The sequence below is a fragment of the Colletotrichum fructicola genome, assembly GCF_000319635.2.
Source record: "Colletotrichum fructicola Nara gc5 chromosome Unknown KSG_Nara_v1_contig03, whole genome shotgun sequence".
NCBI classification, from domain to species: Eukaryota; Fungi; Ascomycota; class Sordariomycetes; order Glomerellales; family Glomerellaceae; genus Colletotrichum; species Colletotrichum fructicola.
In genome coordinates this window covers 1,947,678-1,965,858 of record NW_027094053.1, presented here as the reverse complement: position 1 = coordinate 1,965,858, position 18,181 = coordinate 1,947,678, and the positions used below count along the sequence as shown (strand labels likewise).

At 47.2% G+C, this 18,181-nt stretch overlaps 5 protein-coding genes across 5 annotated transcripts; 3 read left to right on the top strand and 2 right to left on the bottom strand.

Annotated features, from left to right (window-relative positions):
* Nucleotides 1-355: 355 nt before the first annotated feature.
* Nucleotides 356-2,772, bottom strand: CGGC5_v005317 (uncharacterized protein; the record flags this gene model as incomplete). Its single annotated transcript, XM_032026830.1, has 2 exons — nt 410-465; nt 660-2,772. The coding sequence occupies 2 exons, from the start codon at nt 2,770-2,772 to the stop codon at nt 410-412; spliced, it is 2,169 nt and encodes a 722-aa protein (XP_031876699.1).
* A 1,177-nt stretch (nt 2,773-3,949) lies between these two features.
* On the bottom strand, nt 3,950-4,881 carry MTR3 (Exosome complex component MTR3; the record flags this gene model as incomplete). Its single annotated transcript, XM_032026829.1, has 2 exons — nt 3,950-4,707; nt 4,764-4,881. 2 exons carry the CDS (start codon nt 4,879-4,881, stop codon nt 3,950-3,952), a joined length of 876 nt encoding a protein of 291 aa, XP_031876733.1.
* Nucleotides 4,882-5,397: 516 nt separating this feature from the next.
* On the top strand, nt 5,398-6,507 carry CGGC5_v005315 (uncharacterized protein; the record flags this gene model as incomplete). The annotated part of the gene is made up of 6 exons (XM_066151432.1): nt 5,398-5,400; nt 5,594-5,658; nt 5,852-5,860; nt 5,893-5,927; nt 6,274-6,337; nt 6,465-6,507. 6 exons carry the CDS (start codon nt 5,398-5,400, stop codon nt 6,505-6,507), a joined length of 219 nt encoding a protein of 72 aa, XP_066009123.1.
* Nucleotides 6,508-7,610: 1,103 nt separating this feature from the next.
* Nucleotides 7,611-9,294, top strand: ANP1-1 (Mannan polymerase II complex ANP1 subunit; the record flags this gene model as incomplete). Its single annotated transcript, XM_032026828.1, has 5 exons — nt 7,611-7,684; nt 7,776-8,452; nt 8,505-8,824; nt 8,882-8,977; nt 9,031-9,294. The coding sequence occupies 5 exons, from the start codon at nt 7,611-7,613 to the stop codon at nt 9,292-9,294; spliced, it is 1,431 nt and encodes a 476-aa protein (XP_031876706.1).
* A 1,297-nt stretch (nt 9,295-10,591) lies between these two features.
* On the top strand, nt 10,592-15,686 carry CGGC5_v005313 (Uncharacterized protein; the record flags this gene model as incomplete). Its single annotated transcript, XM_032026827.1, has 7 exons — nt 10,592-11,045; nt 11,117-13,979; nt 14,031-14,370; nt 14,443-14,819; nt 14,873-14,979; nt 15,034-15,416; nt 15,471-15,686. The coding sequence occupies 7 exons, from the start codon at nt 10,592-10,594 to the stop codon at nt 15,684-15,686; spliced, it is 4,740 nt and encodes a 1,579-aa protein (XP_031876705.1).
* Between the last annotated feature and the right edge of the window lie 2,495 nt (nt 15,687-18,181).

The following is an 18,181-nucleotide window of genomic DNA, read 5'->3' as shown; positions in this document are numbered from 1 at the left end:
GTCGTCGCAAAGGCTCAGGCAGCGACAAGGCCAGACAATAATTGTCCTTGGAGAGCTCTGGCATACGACGCATTGAGGGCCGTCGGGACCTAGGCCGGCGGCCCCTTCTGCCCAGGTCGACTCGCTGTGAAGAGCTCGGGGAGTGTCAGAACGGCGAGATAGCAGAAGTTGCTCCAGGCGCTGAGCCTCTTCGTCAGGGCTCATCTTGCACGACCTAGTTGATTCTTGGCCTGGTCTTCCGACTGGTTGCAGTATCTTCATCCGTTGTAACTGCTGCGACCTTTTGAACTGTGCCCTTGTCATGATCCTATCACTAGCCAAGTGGGCGGCCAGTGTAAACGCCTCATCTCTCTCTTCAGGATTGCTGGGATGCAGTAGACGGGCCAAATCCGATAACTGTAAAGCGTCGTCAGGCGTTGGTGTGGTATCTCTGGTTGTCCAGGATCTCGGTTGCGTCGGTGTTCTCTGCCCGTCATGCTCTGATTCCCAATCACTGTCGTCGTGGGCGCTGAACGAGACGACACTAGTGGCGTCATCATCGGCGGTCTCCTCAGGTTGGTATTCACCACTATTGTCCGTGGTGCCCCAATATCCGCCCTTCAACCACCAGCCATAGAGCCGCGTATCCAGATCTGTCTCGTCGATAAATGCTGAGCTACTGCTTCCCCTCCAGGCCTGCTGTCTGAATTCTGTTTCAACATCGACGGCCTCGTTTATCGGGTTGTCCATGGTGGACTCAATAGATTCGATGGTGTGGTCGACACAGTGTTCACTGCCGTTTCGGTTGACGATGTTGGTGGCAGTTTTGGGCCGGCGTGCTATCCATAAGAGAAACTGTGGCGAACGGATGCCTATCTTGGAGAGAATTTTGATGGCGGCGGTGGCCCAGGTTCGGATTATCAACCTGTTGATATTCATGAGAAAATCCAGCGCCATGAGCCACCTTCCACTTCTTTCCGCAGCGCCAACTCCATCCCTGACCCTACGCTCGCCTGAACGAGCCTTCGGTACCTTCTGTGCGGCTCGCTCGCGAGCATAGCCATTTATGGGCAGCAGGTGGTCATCCTTCACGGGGACCAAGCCAATGGTGCCGATGGTGTCGTACTGCGAGTCAGACGAGCTGGCTCCTATCCACTGCGCTCGCAACTCCTCCAGCTCTCGAAACCTCTCCTCCTCGAGCCAAGTGCGGTGTCTGAGGTTGATGTCTCGGTCCTCATTCAAGTAAACCGCTTCACTGGCCATTGTGATAGCACCAAAGCCGGTTCTCAACAGGGCAGTATAGAAGTCCATATCCATGCCGATACGAATATCAGACAAAGACAAGTTGGCTTGCATGTTCTCATGGGCTTGAGCTAGCCGCTCGCGAAGTGTTAGACGCTGGCCTGTGGACCCCTCCACGGGGGTGAGGGCGGCTAAGCCTAGCGCAAGCAGATAAATGGAAAGGCAGATGAGTATGCCACCGAGGACAAGAACATGAGGGATGAAACCGATGATGCAAACTGTGGGAAACCTGAGCAGTCCTTGTTTTGAAGGGTCATCCAAGGAAAATGTGAAAGCGCTATAGAGTATGCTCGCCATGAAACAGAGGCCCCAAAACCCTGTGTTGACAAGGCGAAATTTGGATTGCAGATTGAAGATGCCCAGAACGTGGCTAGTTATGTGGCTCATAGTTGAGAGGAAGGCCACGAGGAGAACTTCAGGCGGAGTGTTGACCCTTCGAAGAATCATGGACCGGCTAATAGCAATACTGCTACTTGGCTCAGACAGCGCCTCAGCGGCCTGTGACTGGGTAAACAAGCCCCAACCGAGCTGATTGCTAATTGCAGCATCAGCCTCGGCGAAGGCGAGTGAATGCTCGAATAGCGTCATACCCGTTTCGGCCGATACCGGACGGCCCTGAACGGCGCATGACACAGTCTCGAGAAATTGACTAAGGCAGAACGTGCCGAATAACGGCCACAGAAGTGACAATGACCCTCGCAAATACTGCGCCGGATCTTCGTCGTTCGCGGGCACCATGCCAACGGCTGTGCATGATTCTTGGTCGGAAGCTCCGAGTAGGAGTGTGGAGCTCATTGTGTGAAGAAAGCCGCCGGTTTGGGAGAACATCAACTCTGAACTCTTGCTAGTATTACCCCAGCGCATCTCGGCAAAGTCAGGGGATGTTTGACATTGTATGGAGCGCAGGAGACCGCGGGCTTGTATGAGGAATAGTAAGACCGGGAGACCGCGCAGGAGGAGACGGATAGGTAAGGTCAGGCGTAAACGGCGTCTCGTAGCTGCAAATATGTGGGTGCGATTGAGCACAATAGCCATAGCGATACAGCAAAGGGCCCATTTGCTCGTGGCATAGCTAAAGACGCTGCCTAGACCCTTTGCCCCTTCCATGGTAAACTTGGGACTGGCAATTCCAGTATCACGGTCGACTAGGGTATCATGCCCCGGCCCTGTCCCAAGCCCATGATGGTGTTCCATCGGAGGGGGTATGTTCATGTCGAGCGCAGCGGTCGTAGCGGCGTCGGTCGTACGAATGATTCCGGGTTCGGTCGCTTCGGGAATGACTCTCTGGCCAAGGCCATCAAGTGTATCGGGACCCGGAATGAATGTTGTCAGCTTTTTGACGATTCTTGGGCCAGCCTGTACCAGATCCTCGAAGGAAGGGGCGAGCTTCGTGATGTTGACGGCTTGTTGAAGATATTGGGCGGTCCACAGCGACAGATCCCGCCAGATCGTGGAGTTGTCCACTGATGCAGAGGCGGGCTGATCCGCCATGTTCAGCTGGACAGCAAAGCAGATTCAAAGTCGGAAGTCAGCAAAGGTAGCGAAGGCAGCGGTGGCGGCCTTGTCGCTCGTAGCGGCTGAGAGCGTCGCGAAACGAATCATGGGCGGTAGGCGAAGGGTTGAAAGGGCATGATGCAGGCAAGAAGAAAGGACGGAACGTGAAAGGGACCGCGAGGGCTTCAGACTGCAGATGCAAGATGGCTTATCGTGGAGTATGCTGATGTGCAAGGTATAGCAGACTGCACTATCAGAAGGCGATAGTCGAAATGGCAGTGATTGCTATCAATCGGATCTCGTTGAAGCAGCTCGAACAATGAGGTAGATCCCGCATCAACGCAGGCTGAGGAGAATCGGCGTCGGAAGCTCGGATAAGTTGTTGGAGGGTGTACTTGGCGCGAGCACAGGCACAGCACAGAGCCGGGGCCCGGCTCCTCCAGGTCCTTTACGTTCCCTACCTACCCTAAGGAGGTAAGGTGAGGTACCCTGAGGTACTGAGGTACAGTAACATCATTCATGGGCGGTTAGTAAATACCGACCAAGGCGTTAACGCAATTCCACAAAATCTACGGGACTGACCTGATTACCGTAGCACCTTTGAAGACCATATAGACGGCACAGTTCACAGTAGAAATCTACTTGAATTCTATGAAGATGATTCGTACAACAGACCATCAAGACAGAAACGTCATCAAGAAGAAGGATTTTAAGTGCCAAAGTTTCGTAGCCTCGTCTACTGGTATCATATATCCGCTGATAATATCATTACATAACTGGGATGGTGCACGGCACAAGTGACCCACCCGGCTACAGTCCCTAATTCCAGCTTCTTCGATCCACCTACACCAGTGGACTGGCACTGTAAAGCCACTTCAACAACACTGCAAACCATGGGAGCGTGCGAGCTGCCGCCAACGTCCCCCAAGGTACCATTAGTAGCTCTGAACTTGTGCCAAATCCCTCGCGTGTCTTTGATCGACTGATCCTGACCAGAGTAAATGTCCAACGAAGTAGTTCCTGTGCCTGATGACATGCCTTGCGATCCACTCAAAACCCTTCAGCTTCGTTTGTAAAGCTGGGATAGACATGTACTCCGGTGGAACAGAGTGCCGCCAATAAGCGAACTAGGCAAGATATTGCGTTCTCTAGCTGTATCCAGATCAAGACTTGACTAGCCTTGGGGTGGCTGGTGATCCTGAAGCCTCTCTAAAACCGCCCGATAGTTGCCTTTCGACGCCTGAATAGCTCGATCCACCAACTTCATATGAAGGAGAGGATCAGAAGGTGGAAGCTGACCTTTGAGCCACAGATTGGTCATCTCGGCGCGGCTAGGCAGATAGGCAACACAGCAAGCAGCCAAGATTCTTTCGTGATCGAATGAAACAGGATCCATGACGATTGAAGTTGCCGACAGGTCGCCGGCCGCTTCTCCTACGACTGCAGCAATGCCTCCAGTTACCATGTCCACACAGTCAATCCCAGCGTCAGTTAGAGCGGCAGCCGCAACCGTGATGCAGCCACTCAAAACGTTCATCACGTCCCACTGTTCATTACCTTGGGAATAAGAGAGCTCTCGCTCTTGATCCCCCTCGATGATGGTGACAATGACGTCAACGCCACTCTTGGGCCATCTGTCAGCAATAATGGCCCCACGTAGAGCAGTGTCGAGATGGACACTTAGGTCTCTTTCGCTCGAGTCGCGCAGGTATCCACGGCGTTGACGAGTAGCAAACGGTGCGTACTTGACGTGTGTGGAGAGAACCAGGTAGGGTGAGAAGGGTGTGGACCGGGGAAGGGAACGAGGTCCGTGAACGGTGCAAATGAGCTTCATGCCATTGGCATTTGCTATAGGATTGGCCTGAAGCTGAGGGGGCTCGATTTCCATGTAGGCGGATCCAGATGCCGTGGGGGCTACGCCGGTCTTGAGAACTGGTCGTATAGTTAGTATTGTGAGTGACGAGACTACCGCAAAGGATTGAACCAACATAATCCTCGGATTCCGTTTGCTGGCCTTGCTCTGGAACTTGATTTAGAGCTGCAGCCATCGAACAAGGGCGGTAGAGTGGGACCGGGCGGGCCATTAATTCTTCGTCGGTCGGACATGTCGTGATGAATGTGACAGTGTCGACAGTTTCGCGGTTGAAGGCACGGAAATGGCAGGAGCGTATGTCGGAAAGACCGCAGGGCGTATAGCAAGCTAGATAGCCAACTAATCTGAAGTAGTGAACGTAACGCCCAACTGGTTGTTCGAAGTAACTTCGAATCTTTCTGAGAAAGAATTGGGCTCTTAGTTGAATAGTCACTTCACAGTTCGGCTGGTCGCTTGGGAGGCTTGTTATCAAAGTTGCTGGGAGGTGAATTTTCATTCAGCTGAGGTTCTTTTCAATAGAGAGGTAGACTCGTTTAACTGAATTCAACAGGGGCAAGCCGGTCCCACTCACAGCTCTCGGCACAAAAGAGACGATAAGTGGGCTTATGCGCGTATCCAGCTTAGTGGGCTACTACTTCAAGCCCAAAAATTTTTGCACCTCGTTCGAAGATTTGTTCCTTGATTTCACCCATCGTCGAGATATTTTCATCCTCATCAGGCTCAGTCCTGGGCTGCCGGGCTGCATCTCAATGGTAAGTGCTCAATGCCTATTCCTATCACCTATCTATCCCCTGCATATGATGCAACATCTTCCACTAGTTCACGCGATATCCTGAGCGCACGAACAACATGCACTACCATCTGACCTCAACCTGTTCTGGGACCTTTCTTCCAAGTCACCTTTGCGGCAACTATTCTTTGGGGCAGGCGCTGACTTGGACACAGAGCATCACCCCGCCGACTCTCATCGTCAGTCCAGCATTTCTGGTAGACAGAATGTCGTGTATTTGGTAAGTTCTAGCTATCTACGCAAATCCCCCTCCTCCACCCCACGTCCGTGATGAACAACCTTTTCATTCAGTTCTGCTACTGAGATCTGTGATGATACCCATTTACCAAAAAGAACTTTCTGATGGATACCCTGTCTACTGCCTGCTGAGAGTTTTGAAATAATATCGTATGCTAACCCGGCATTGTCTGAAGGCAAAAATTGTGCGACTGAGGCCTCCAAAGCTTCTCAGAAGGCTGCTTTTGACACCTGCTGGAAATTATTTCAATGGTAGGTCTACTCTTTACTCTCGCAACCCTCTTTCCCCATGATCCCCATCTCAGTGACACTCGGGATCTACATGATGACCATAGCTTATCCATTCAACTATCTCAAGTCGGCCGAGCTATACTCTCGCACTGGAGTCTCTCATACGAGGGATAAGGATGGTGGTGGAGTTGATTCCTCCGGAACCGTAATTTAGCTTCAGTGTCCCGGCCTCTCGGTCCTTCGTTCTGAAGCTCTGGGAGGCTGGGGCCGGCCGACTGAATGAGTAAACTGGCTTGTCTGACTCGCCGTTTTTGTCTCCATTTCTACTGCGACCATACATTGGATCCCGGCTAATGGCGCGTTCTAGATATTAGGATCATATCTGGGGCAACTGGTGGCAGGTTGGGTCAAATCATCGGAATGGTTTGGAGGTATGTCCTTGCTTTTGCACTGCCGAGGTGTTTCTTGACTTCGACGCGCTCCGCTTATGCGTCTATGATTGACGATTGTGTGACGCCCGCTATGTGTCGACTCCGTAGTCTTTGACCAGTGCCTAAGTCCATGTATTGTTGGCCGCTCCAAAAGCCAAGATGCCGGCTGAGGTTGAAACCGTACACATGCCCTCTTTTAGGCGGCAGGCTTCACCCAGGTGCTGTGTTCCATGTCGACCATGTGCGAGTGCTGTAACTCGACAACATCGCCAACTTAAGTAGTTGGGCCCTTCTGTTTCAGGGAGAATGCGACCGCCATTGGTCCGTACATGATATCTCGATGTCAGTGAGGGAATCGACGCAACTAAGAGGAGGACAAACGACTGAGACTTTAGCACGTAAGACTATCTCGGTATCGATATCTGCCGGCTAGATGCCCTTCTCCCTTGTTACGAGCGTGCAGCCGTGTGTCTGTCTGTACATAATAGACGGCCCACAGAGCAGATTACCATGCGAGACAACCTAAGACAGGATCTGGAAGGAAAGGTACACATGCGGACGAGGTTCCAGAGTACGAATACGATCCTCAGTTTGGGAGCGGAAGCGATACTTGAGGGAGCCCCCTGGGAGAGAGATGTGAGCCAATGAAGAGAGGTATTGAGAGCTTACTCAGGTTCCGAGGCAAGACACTGTGCTCGCTGTGCTGTACCCCTACAGTAATCGTGCAGGTGCTCAGGCCACCTAATTCTCAAGCTGAGAATGAGGTGGGGATGGCGCTGCAGGTCACAGAACACCTAGTGGCATAGTATGTCTAAGGTACCTCAAGGTGCCTTACCTCATGCACAAGCGTTCGCCGTGTTTGAGCACGTCGGCCTCCCTTCCCCTGTACCTATCTACCCTGCCTCTCGCAACGACGCGAGCTCTCGACGCTTGGCCCACCCCTCGACGACAATCATTCGAAAACATCACGATTACGGCTCGCAACAGCTGAGATATCCTGCCCTGTTCAGTTGCGCGCTGCTCAACCGGTTTTCTTGCATTCGGAATTCATACAAGTGCTCCCCGCCGCGCAATCGTCCCAGCGCAATCAACTTTCGTTCCACGCGAAAGTGCTACGGTTGCCAGATGCCCTCGACTGCTTGAACATCACGACTCCCAACGTCCGGTGGAATTATACCGCAACTGTTCGAAGCTCCATTCCCAGCTAAGGGCTTAGTCCCTCTACCCAGTGCCCTGGATGTTGCCGTCATATGCATCGTCGGGCTCCAAAGTGATGCCTCGCCATCACTCCGGCGGTTTCTCCAATGGATACCCCAGGGGCAACACGTTTGAAATCTCCCCTCACAGGTACGTCGCACAGCTGTCATTGCCCTCAAACACTTCCTCCTGCGCGGTTCATTCCTCAACTGCCACGAAACCTGACGATGCTCCCTCGTAGATACCAGCCCCGAGCGACACCCGCGAACCGCCGTCGACAGCGTCTGCTCACCCGTTTGGCCATTGTTGCCATCTTGGCCATCCTTTTCCTAATTCTCGTATGGCCAGGTGCATCACTGACCTCGATTGTGTCTCTTGGCCTGCTTTCAGCGAGCGACGACCTGCAGCTTGAAACAGTACGATACTACGACCTCAGCAATGTGCAAGGCACCGCCCGCGGCTGGGAGCGTGAGGAGCGCATTCTTCTTTGCGTGCCTCTGAGAGATGCCGAGAACCATTTGCCGATGTTCTTCTCCCATCTACGAAACTTCACGTACCCACATCACTTGATCGATCTCGCCTTCCTCGTATCCGATTCCAAAGACCGAACTCTCGAGGTTCTGTCAAACAACCTAGAGGGGCTCCAGGCCGACGAGGATGTGAAACAGCCATATGGTGAGATTTCTATCATTGAGAAGGACTTCGGGCAAAAGGTCAATCAGGATGTTGAGAGTCGTCACGGCTTCGCTGCTCAGGCAAGCAGACGGAAGTTGATGGCTCAGGCCCGGAACTGGCTTCTTAGTGCAGCCCTGCGGCCTTATCACTCATGGGTGTATTGGAGAGATGTTGACGTCGAAACGGCACCCTTCACCATCCTTGAGGATCTTATGCGCCACAATAAGGATGTCATCGTGCCAAGTAAGTCTTAATGAACCTCGCAGGCCCATTGCCATGGCTGAACACCGCAAAGACGTTTGGCGTCCCCTGCCTGATTGGCTTGGGGGTGAGCAGCCTTACGATCTGAACTCTTGGCAGGAGTCAGAGACAGCGTTGGCCCTCGCTGACACCCTGGACGAGGATGCTGTCATTGTTGAAGGTTATGCCGAGTACGCTACGTGGCGACCCCACCTGGCATATCTGCGAGATCCGTACGGGGACCCCGACATGGAGATGGAGATTGACGGGGTGGGGGGCGTCAGCATCCTGGCCAAAGCAAGAGTATTCCGGTCAGGCGTTCACTTTCCAGCTTTCAGTTTCGAGAAGCACGCGGAGACGGAGGGATTTGGCAAGGTAAGATGTTGTGTGCTTAAGCTTGAGTCAACAATTTTTTTAACGTCGATGGCATAGATGGCGAAGCGGATGGACTACTCAGTCGTTGGCCTGCCGCATTACACGATTTGGCATCTTTACGAACCAAGCGTGGATGACATCAAGCACATGGAGGTATGTTGTCAGTCGATTCGTTAGGTCGAATAATCAGATCTAACGGTGGTCAGGAAATGGAGCAAGAGAGGTTGGCAAGAGAGAAGGAAGAGGAGGAGAAGGCAGAGAAGGCGAAGAAAGTCAAGGAGCAATTTGGCGACGCGAGCAGCCAGTGGGAGAAGGACAAATCCGATATGCAGCATCTTGCGACGGAAGACAAGAAGAGCAAGCAAGAAACCAAGGAGAGACAGAACGCTGTTGGGGGGGAGGAGAAGAAGGAGAAGAAGAAGGAGAGGGAGAAGGAGGGTGGAGGTTTCGCGAAGGATGCAGAACGCTGAAGTCAGCCGCAAGCAGAGCTAAACACGAATCTACATGGTCGTAGAACGTGCCGAGGTTCAGCCGAAAGACTTTGAGTTCATCATCTGCCTGGCCGGCAGATGCTCTTCACAATTGCATTTTCACTGTGTATACTACATGTACCTCGATTTGGGGTACTATAGGATGTTTTGTAAAGGGACAGTGCCTTAGTTAGAGAGGCGTTGGAAGGTACACAAAGGCACGACTAAATGCAGTCGCCTCATTTACCATTACGAGGTGAAACAGGAGGATCTACGTGTACCACATGTATCGTTTGTTGAGCGGGAAGGTGAGTGTCGAGTGACGATAAGTTGGAATAGTGTGAGGGCAGGCACTTACTTCAAGACTCAAATCGAGGCTATTGTGACCAGCATCCTCTATGTGACTGGCCCTGAGAAAGTTCGGTATGTTGAGGCATTTTCAAAATACCCAGCGGTCTTGATGGGTCGGCCCTAACACGTTATTCCCGTCATGAACAAGGAACGAATGTACACGCCATCATTGACAAGGCACTGACGACACTGCTGATATTGTTGACGTTGCTGAAGTGGAGAAAATAAGAGCACACATGGCTAAGCATGATGCCATGTAAACCCATCTTCTTCGCGTGCTCGCGTTAGTAGTATTCAAGGCATAGTTGCATCTAAGAGCAGAGTGTGCGTGCCGAATTGGTCTCAAACACTTCCAAACAGTGCCTGCCTACCTGATTAGCTGAGTAGGTGTGTATTCTTACCTCGCGCAAACATACCTATGCCTTAAGGTACATGGGAAGTCTCGAGTCTGCCCCAAGATGGCACAACGCCTAGCAGAGGTTAGATACTACATAGTAGTAGACCTGATAGGACGGTCCACCCGATAAGGTAAGCAAGCACCCTGTTGGATGACCACCAGGTACCTCGGGTACCTAGAGACGTACTGCCAGCTACCACGAGTGCCACCCAGACTTCACACGTTAATCTGGAGCTCCTGCAACCTGGTCAATTGCCGGGGTCCTCTTTTTGGCGACAGCTGTCTTAACCAGACACGCAACAATCAACCTCCGATTTGCAGGCGAGAACCTGAAGGCTCAATGTCCAGTGGTCCTGCGTTCTTGATGGCCCTCGAGCTCTGATCCGATTCAGATAATACGATTGTCACGCGCATGAGCGTATCCGTTCCCTGTCCGATTTCTCGGTTCACTTCTGTCCGAGAAGGGGCAAGCTTGCAGAATATCCAACCTTGTGGGCAAGTATCCGCCGCATTCGCATCCGCGTCCACCACTTCCACGCTCAATCAACCATGCTTCGAGATGGTGACGAACCCGAGCACCCCGAGGCAGCGCCTACCTCAACCGGTCATCTCAGCCTCGACCTGCGCAGGCCTATCGGACCCTCCGTGATGCATCCCAGAATGCAATATCGAAGTCGGCCTGTCTCGGTCGCCGTAGACCCAGTGTCTCTGGTCATGTCGGAGTGCATATCCATAACGTCGGCACTGCACAAGCATGCGCGCTCACCGCATTCTTCTGTATCCGCCATTCTCGGCGGAAACCCGAACCCGATATACTTAGGCCCCACGAATGCTACACCCAGAGGCCCGAAAGCTACTGGCAGTGTTCTCAACGCAGACAATTTACAGGATGCGGCTTCTGCCAACCGATGGGGTCTACGTGGGAAAAGGGGCCGCAGCATACAGGACAATCCTCTGATGGCTGGCTTTGGGAAGCTTCGACACGAACTGGCCAGCGTTCGAGGTAAGATATTGCCTTGTTCTCCTTTGAGGTATACCATAGACCAGCCTTGCTGACCACTGTCTACGTACCAGACATTCATTCGTTTGACGCGTTATCGCTTCTGGGTCCATTCTTGCAGATCATACAAACCAAAGGCACCGCTGCGCCTGTCACGATACTCACGCTCGGAGCACTCCGCAAGTTCCTCGCCTATGGCTTCATTGGCCCGACCTCCCCGCGATTCGCCCTGGCGATGCAGTCACTATCCGCAGCAGTGACGCGTTGCCAATTTGATGGCAGTGACTCTGGCCAGGTTGAAGTTGTTTTGCTCATGATTCTCCATCTGATGGAAGACATGATGTCAGGGCCTGGGGGTGACATTCTCAGCGACGAAAGCGTATGCGATATGATGGGCAGAGGATTGGCCATCTGTTCACAACCCCGTTTCTCACCCGTGCTACGCCGCACGGCTGAGGCGTCAATGGTTCGCATGTGCCAAATCATCTTCGAGGACGTGAAGCACTTGGAAGTCGAAGCCGGAGACGAGTCTGATGCTCTCGATAAACAGACGAGTGCGGACATGGACAGCGTAAAGATGGACCCTGCTGCAAATGCTGCTGCTGGTTTGCAAGCCCCGGGACCAGAGAATGAAGCTCGCTTGTCGACATCGAGTTCAACGCCAGTAGACCTGAACCAACCATCTCAAGAAAGCTACGACTCTGGAGAATCCAAGCCCAATATCAACACTGGCGCCGAAGCAGGAGGTGATGGCGAAGCAGGAGGTGATGGCGAAGAAAGTTCCGAATCCCTCGACCTGCGACCCTACTCGCTGCCATCAGTTCGGGAGCTCTTCAGAGTCCTAGTCAACTTTCTAGATCCTAACGACCGCCAGCACACAGATACGATGAGGGTAATGGCTTTGCGCATCATACACGTGGCACTTGAGGTATCAGGGCCCTCCATCGCACGACATCCAGCTTTGGCTGGCATTGCGGAAGACAGGCTTTGTTGTTACCTCTTTCAGCTTGTGAGGTCTGATAATATGGCCATTCTTCAAGAATCCCTGATTGTTGCTGGCACTTTGTTAGCCACTTGCCGCGGCGTTCTAAAACTGCAGCAGGAACTGTTCCTCTCATACCTCGTTGCGTGTCTTCACCCATCAGTAGAAATACCACGCGAACCCGGTATTGACCCAACGCTGTATGCCGGAATACCGCAGTCTCCCAAACTGGTCAAACCTCCACCGTCGCAGACCAGCAGCGGACGTTCCACGCCAGTACCAGTGAAGGATAGGCAGAAACTGGGCCTTGAAGGCGGCGCAAGGAAGCCCGACGCGCGACAGGCAATGGTTGAAAGCATTGGTGTCTTGGCACGGATGCCGACGTTCATGGCCGAATTGTTTGTCAACTACGACTGCGACGCCGATCGAGCAGATCTTTGCGAAGACATGATCGGACTACTGGCGAGAAATGCCCTCCCTGACAGCGCTACTTGGTCTACCACAAGCGTTCCGCCGCTATGTTTAGACGCACTTCTCCGATACATACAGTTCCTCGCTGAGCGACTGGATGAGCCGCCAGTAGTGGAAGAGTACCTAGATCCGGCCGAATTACGAGAGCGACGGCGGAAGAAGAAGATTATTATCAAAGGAACGAGCAAATTCAACGAGAATCCGAAGGGAGGTCTGGCTTATCTCGAGGCACAGGGCATCATCCAGAACGTCAAAGATCCTGTCTCGGTTGCCCAGTTCCTCAAAGGCACCTCTCGAGTGTCAAAGAAGGTTCTTGGGGAGTATCTGTCGAAGAAGGGCTGTGAAACCGTCCTCGAGGCATACATGAATCTTTTCGACTTTTCTGAAAAACGAGTTGACGAGGCGCTCAGAGGCCTCCTGGAGACGTTCCGACTTCCTGGAGAATCCGCATTGATTGAGAGGATCGTCACTTGTTTCGCCGCCAAATACTGCTCCATGGCAACACCGACTGAAGTTGCCAACGCAGATGCAGTCTTCGTCTTGACGTATGCCATCATCATGCTGAATACGGACCAGCATAACCCCAACCTCAAGGGTCAGAAGCGCATGACAGTAGATGACTTTGCACGGAATTTGAGGGGCGTCAATAACGGGCAAGACTTTGCCCCTAGTTACCTCCAAAGTATTTATGACAACATCAGAACGAATGAGATCATTCTCCCTGACGAACACGACAATAAGCACGCTTTCGACTACGCCTGGCGGGAGCTTATTGTGAAGTCTGAGTCGGTGCGGCCATTGGTCCTATGCGATACGAACATCTACGACGCGGACATGTTCGCGGCGACGTGGCGGCCAATCGTCTCAACACTGTCATACGTCTTCATGTCTGCCACGGACGATGCGGTCTTTGCCAGGATTGTTACCGGCTTCGATGAGTGCGCGCGAGTAGCTGCCAAATACAAGAATGCTGATGCTCTCAATCAGATTGTATACTCACTCAGCCACATGACAACGCTGGCCACCGAGATTCCTTTCAATACAAGCTTGAACACCGAGGTTCAAGCTGGTGAGAGCAGTGTCATGGTCAGTGAGCTGGCGGTCAAGCTGGGTAGAGACTTCCGCGCGCAGCTGGCCACGCTGGTACTTTTCCGCGTCGTGACTGGCAATGAGCACTTGATTCGCAGCGGCTGGAAATCTATTACTCGTATCTGGCTCAACCTCTTCGTCAACTCTCTCGTCCCGTCCTTCTTTTTGGAGGGTTCTCTTGACATCAACCCTATTCCGCTGCAGACGCCCTCTCAAGTCATCGATAGAGGTTCAAAAGCCGTGGAGACTGGTTTCTTCTCTGCGTTTACTAGCTACATCTCCAGCTATGCAGCTGACGACCCCCCCGAGCCTTCGGAGGAAGAGCTCGAAAGCACACTATGCACTGTCGACTGCGTCAACCAATGCCGTATGGGCGAAGTCTTTGCCAACATCTCGTAAGTTTGCACTCGGGTTGATGTTAGCCACCGCTGATTAATGGGACACAGAAACCTGCCACCTGATGAATTGGAGCCTCTCGTCAATGCGCTGTTAGATGCTTTGCCAGAGGATCACAGTTCTACGGTGATAGTCGTCAAATCTGATGTGCCGTCCTCGCCATTGAATGGACAGAAGACCGCACAAGCTGGGATCGTCTATGACCCAGCAATGGCCTACATCCTGGAATTCAGTACCGTGCTTGCTCTTCGTGACCAAGACACCATCCAACTTGTTGGCAAGCGGGTTATCGACGCATTGCAAGCAGTACTGCGGGATGCTGGACGCTACCACTACATTCTCGTCTCAAGGGCTGCCTTCTACCTTTTGAAGCTATTGCACGTTAGCTACGTAAGTAGTAACAAAGGCTTAGTTCCCATTGTACCCCTGCAACATTTTAGATCTAATTCTGGCTCCTCGCAGACTCATGACTATATTAACGTGCCCGTCCTACTTCACACCATATCGAGTTTTGCGAAGGACGTGCTGGCAAAGACCTCGGTTCTGCTCCTTCAGGGATTGAGAATTTGCATCGACGAGCCAAGCCCACTTCGCAACGAGATCATGACCTCTCCGGACTTCTGGGCCATTATGCGAGCACTGGCTCTGCGACATGACTCGGCGCCACTTGTTTTCGATATACTGGAAATGGGTTGCGGTGGAGCCCCGCCAGCCATCATTGCGGATAACTATGAGTCTGCTATCTTGCTACTCGGAGAGTTCGCCTCGGTGGCCGGCCGTGCTGCTGTAGCTGATGCAAAGCAGCGCAAGACTCGTGAGGGTACACGCGAAAACCCTAGGTGAGTAGCTGCAGGCCGCATCTGAAGCCTCGAGACAGCTAAACATTCTGCAGTCTTGTCGAAGTTGTGTCACGTGGCTCCAAAGCAATCAGCACGATTTACAGTATGACGGCACGCATTCCCTTCTTGATGAAGCAGTCCCATCTTGAAAACAATGAAGGTACGCTGACAGTGATTATCCCTGCTGCAAACAATGTCTGATACGCTGCCCCAGCATGGTCTGCGTACTGGTTGCCCATTTTTCAGGCTCTCACAACGCAATGCACGAATCCATGTCGAGATGTTCGCCTCCAGGCCTTCACTTCACTCCAGCGATCTTTGCTCTCGCCAGATCTCACCTGCAACGACCACAAGGAGTGGATAGCGATATTTGGAGAGGTTCTGTTCCCGTTGATCCACAAGCTCTTGAAGCCAGAGGTCTTCTCTTCCGACCCTGTAGGTATGAGTGAGATGCGAGTTCAGGCCGCTTCTTTGCTGTGCAAAGTCTTTCTCCAATACCTTGTGCTTCTTTCCGAATGGGACGAGATGTTGGATTTGTGGATTAAGATCATCGATATCATGGATCGTTTGATGAACAGTGGGCAGGGTGACAGTCTAGTGAGTAATTCGGATTTTGTGGAACGACCATGCTTGCTGATAACAGTTTCACAGGAGGAGGCAGTCCGCGAGAATCTCAAGAATGTGGTCCTTTTTCTAGCAAGCAGTGGATACTTGGTAGCGCCCAGCCAAGATCCTTTGAAAGAGACCCTTTGGAGTGAGACTTGGAAGCGAATTGACCGCTTTGTGCCAGACCTAAGGGGTGACTTAGCGTTAGAAGAACCAAAAGCTAGTGGAGAACAGGCGGTCATAGTAGAAGCAAGCATATAAGTAAATAGACTTTAATAAGTAGATTATATAGATAGAGTAATAATACTTAGGTATTCTACTTATAGTTATTTCTATTTATATATAGCATTTCATATACTAATAATACTATTTATAATAATACTTTACTTATTTAAATATTATATATAAAATAAACAAATAAACTTTAGAATATAAAACCTTATATGGAAATACTCTATTTATTTCTAATTATAACTATTATATTGATTATATAATATATATTATTATATAACTTTACTATATAATTAAGTGTTTATTAGTTTATATTTTAAATTAAAAATCTTTTTTAAAATATAAATTATAGATTATTAAGACTATAATTATAATAATGTCTCTTATTCCTTATTATTATCTATATAAATAAATACCTATAAATAATAAGAATTAGAATATTTTATTATAATATAACCCTATTTATAACTTTATAATATATTAGTATGTATATAATATATCTCTAAATATACTAATTTTTATATTAGTAAATTTTTATAAAAATTAAGCCTTTTTTTATTAAATAGCTAATAAAACTTTAAGAAAGCTTTTAGCTACTTATTATAATCTTTATTTAAAACTTATCTTATAATAACTCCTAACTTATTTTTTTAGCTAATAGCTTATAAGTTATATAATTTTTTTAGTTATATTACTCTTCGTATATATAGTAATATATGTTATATATTAAATAATCTCATTACTTTTAATATTACTTTAATAATAACTTTATAACTTTAACTTAGTTTAATTATTATAAACTTTTTTTAACTTTTTAACCTTCTTGATATCACTCTATAAGATAATAAGCTAGAAGCTTTAACTAAGAAAGGTTTAGAAGTTATAATAAGAGTTAATCTAATATTTTCATTATAACTTACTTTCTCTATATTTTTAAGAAGTAGAGATTTTACTATTAAGATAAAAGTATTAATTAGTTAAAGTTTTATTAAATACCTATTAATAACTCTACTTAGTAATCTTTATAATTACTACCTTCTTTGAAACTCTAGTTTTTAGTATATATATATATATATATATATATAATTATTCTTTGAATAAGCTTTCTTATAGTTTCTCCTATCTAATTAAATCTAATTCTTAATTATACTTTCTATATTCAAATTACTTTATTAATATATTTATAGCTTTATACTCATAGGTATATAGCTTTTTATACTATTTAATTAGTTTATATTATTTATATTATTTTATAAGTTTATAAACTAAAAATAAAACTTTTATTTATTATTAAAATTTAAATAATTTCTTATATTAACTGGCTTATTATTATTTTATTATTAAAATTCTTTCTTTAAATGATAATTCTTTATTTATTTATTAATATAGTTATACTTAAAGTAGTTAGTAATAATAATAATAATCATTTTTATTATTATATAGTTTTAAAGTTTTCTTTTTTTAGTATACTTTTTTAATAATTTTATGCTTTTTTAGTCTTATTTTCTATTAAATATCTTATTAATAGCTTTATATACTTTTACGTATTAATCTATTATTTCTTTTTTTTTCTTTTTTTTTCTTTTCTTTTTTTACTTTTTATTACCTATTTTAGTTAGTTTTTCTAAAAGGTATTAGTTGTTTTTAATATTATTAAGTTTATAATCTTATTAACTTTTATATCTTCTTATACTAACTTCTTATTAATAGCTTATTAACATATCTTATATTATCTAAATAGCTAAAGTTCTCTCTAAGTTTCAATATAATAATAAATTCTTTTTTTGAGATTATTATAGTTTTATTAATAAGAGATATTTTTATATTAACTACTTCTTTTCTATAAAATTTAATATATGAAGTATATTACTATATATTTAGAAAAAAATACTATTATTTATATTATCTATAAATAATAGAAAATTAAATTTATTACTATAAATTTATATTTTACTTTCTCTTACTTCTTATTAATAACTAATTAGGATTTTTAAGTTTTTAAAAAGCTTTATAATACTACTTAAACTAGTTAGAATATAGTTAATGATATTTATAAATTAAAAGTTAATAATAAACTGATTTTATATAAATACTAATATACTTAGTTTATTTAAAATAAACTAAATAAAATCTAAAAATATATAGCTATCTTTATTAAAAACATTATTTAAAGTATTTATTATATAAGTAATAGTTAGAAGAGACTAAAGAGTTAAGTAAAAGTATATCTTTTTAAGAGAATATTATGCTCTTAATATACTTTATATCTTGAGTATATTAAGCTTATATATTTTATATAACTTACTCTTTAGTAAGTATCTATTAAAACTCCTATATAAAGGATATAGTATATTACTAAATACTTCACTATATACTTCTTTGACTATATTAATAACTAATAGAAGTTTTATATATAAGAGTACTTTTTAAAAATAAATAAATATAATAGTAATATAGAATTACTTTAAGTATAATAAGAAATATGTTTTAAAAAGGTTATAGAATACTTCTTTATATAAAGTTAT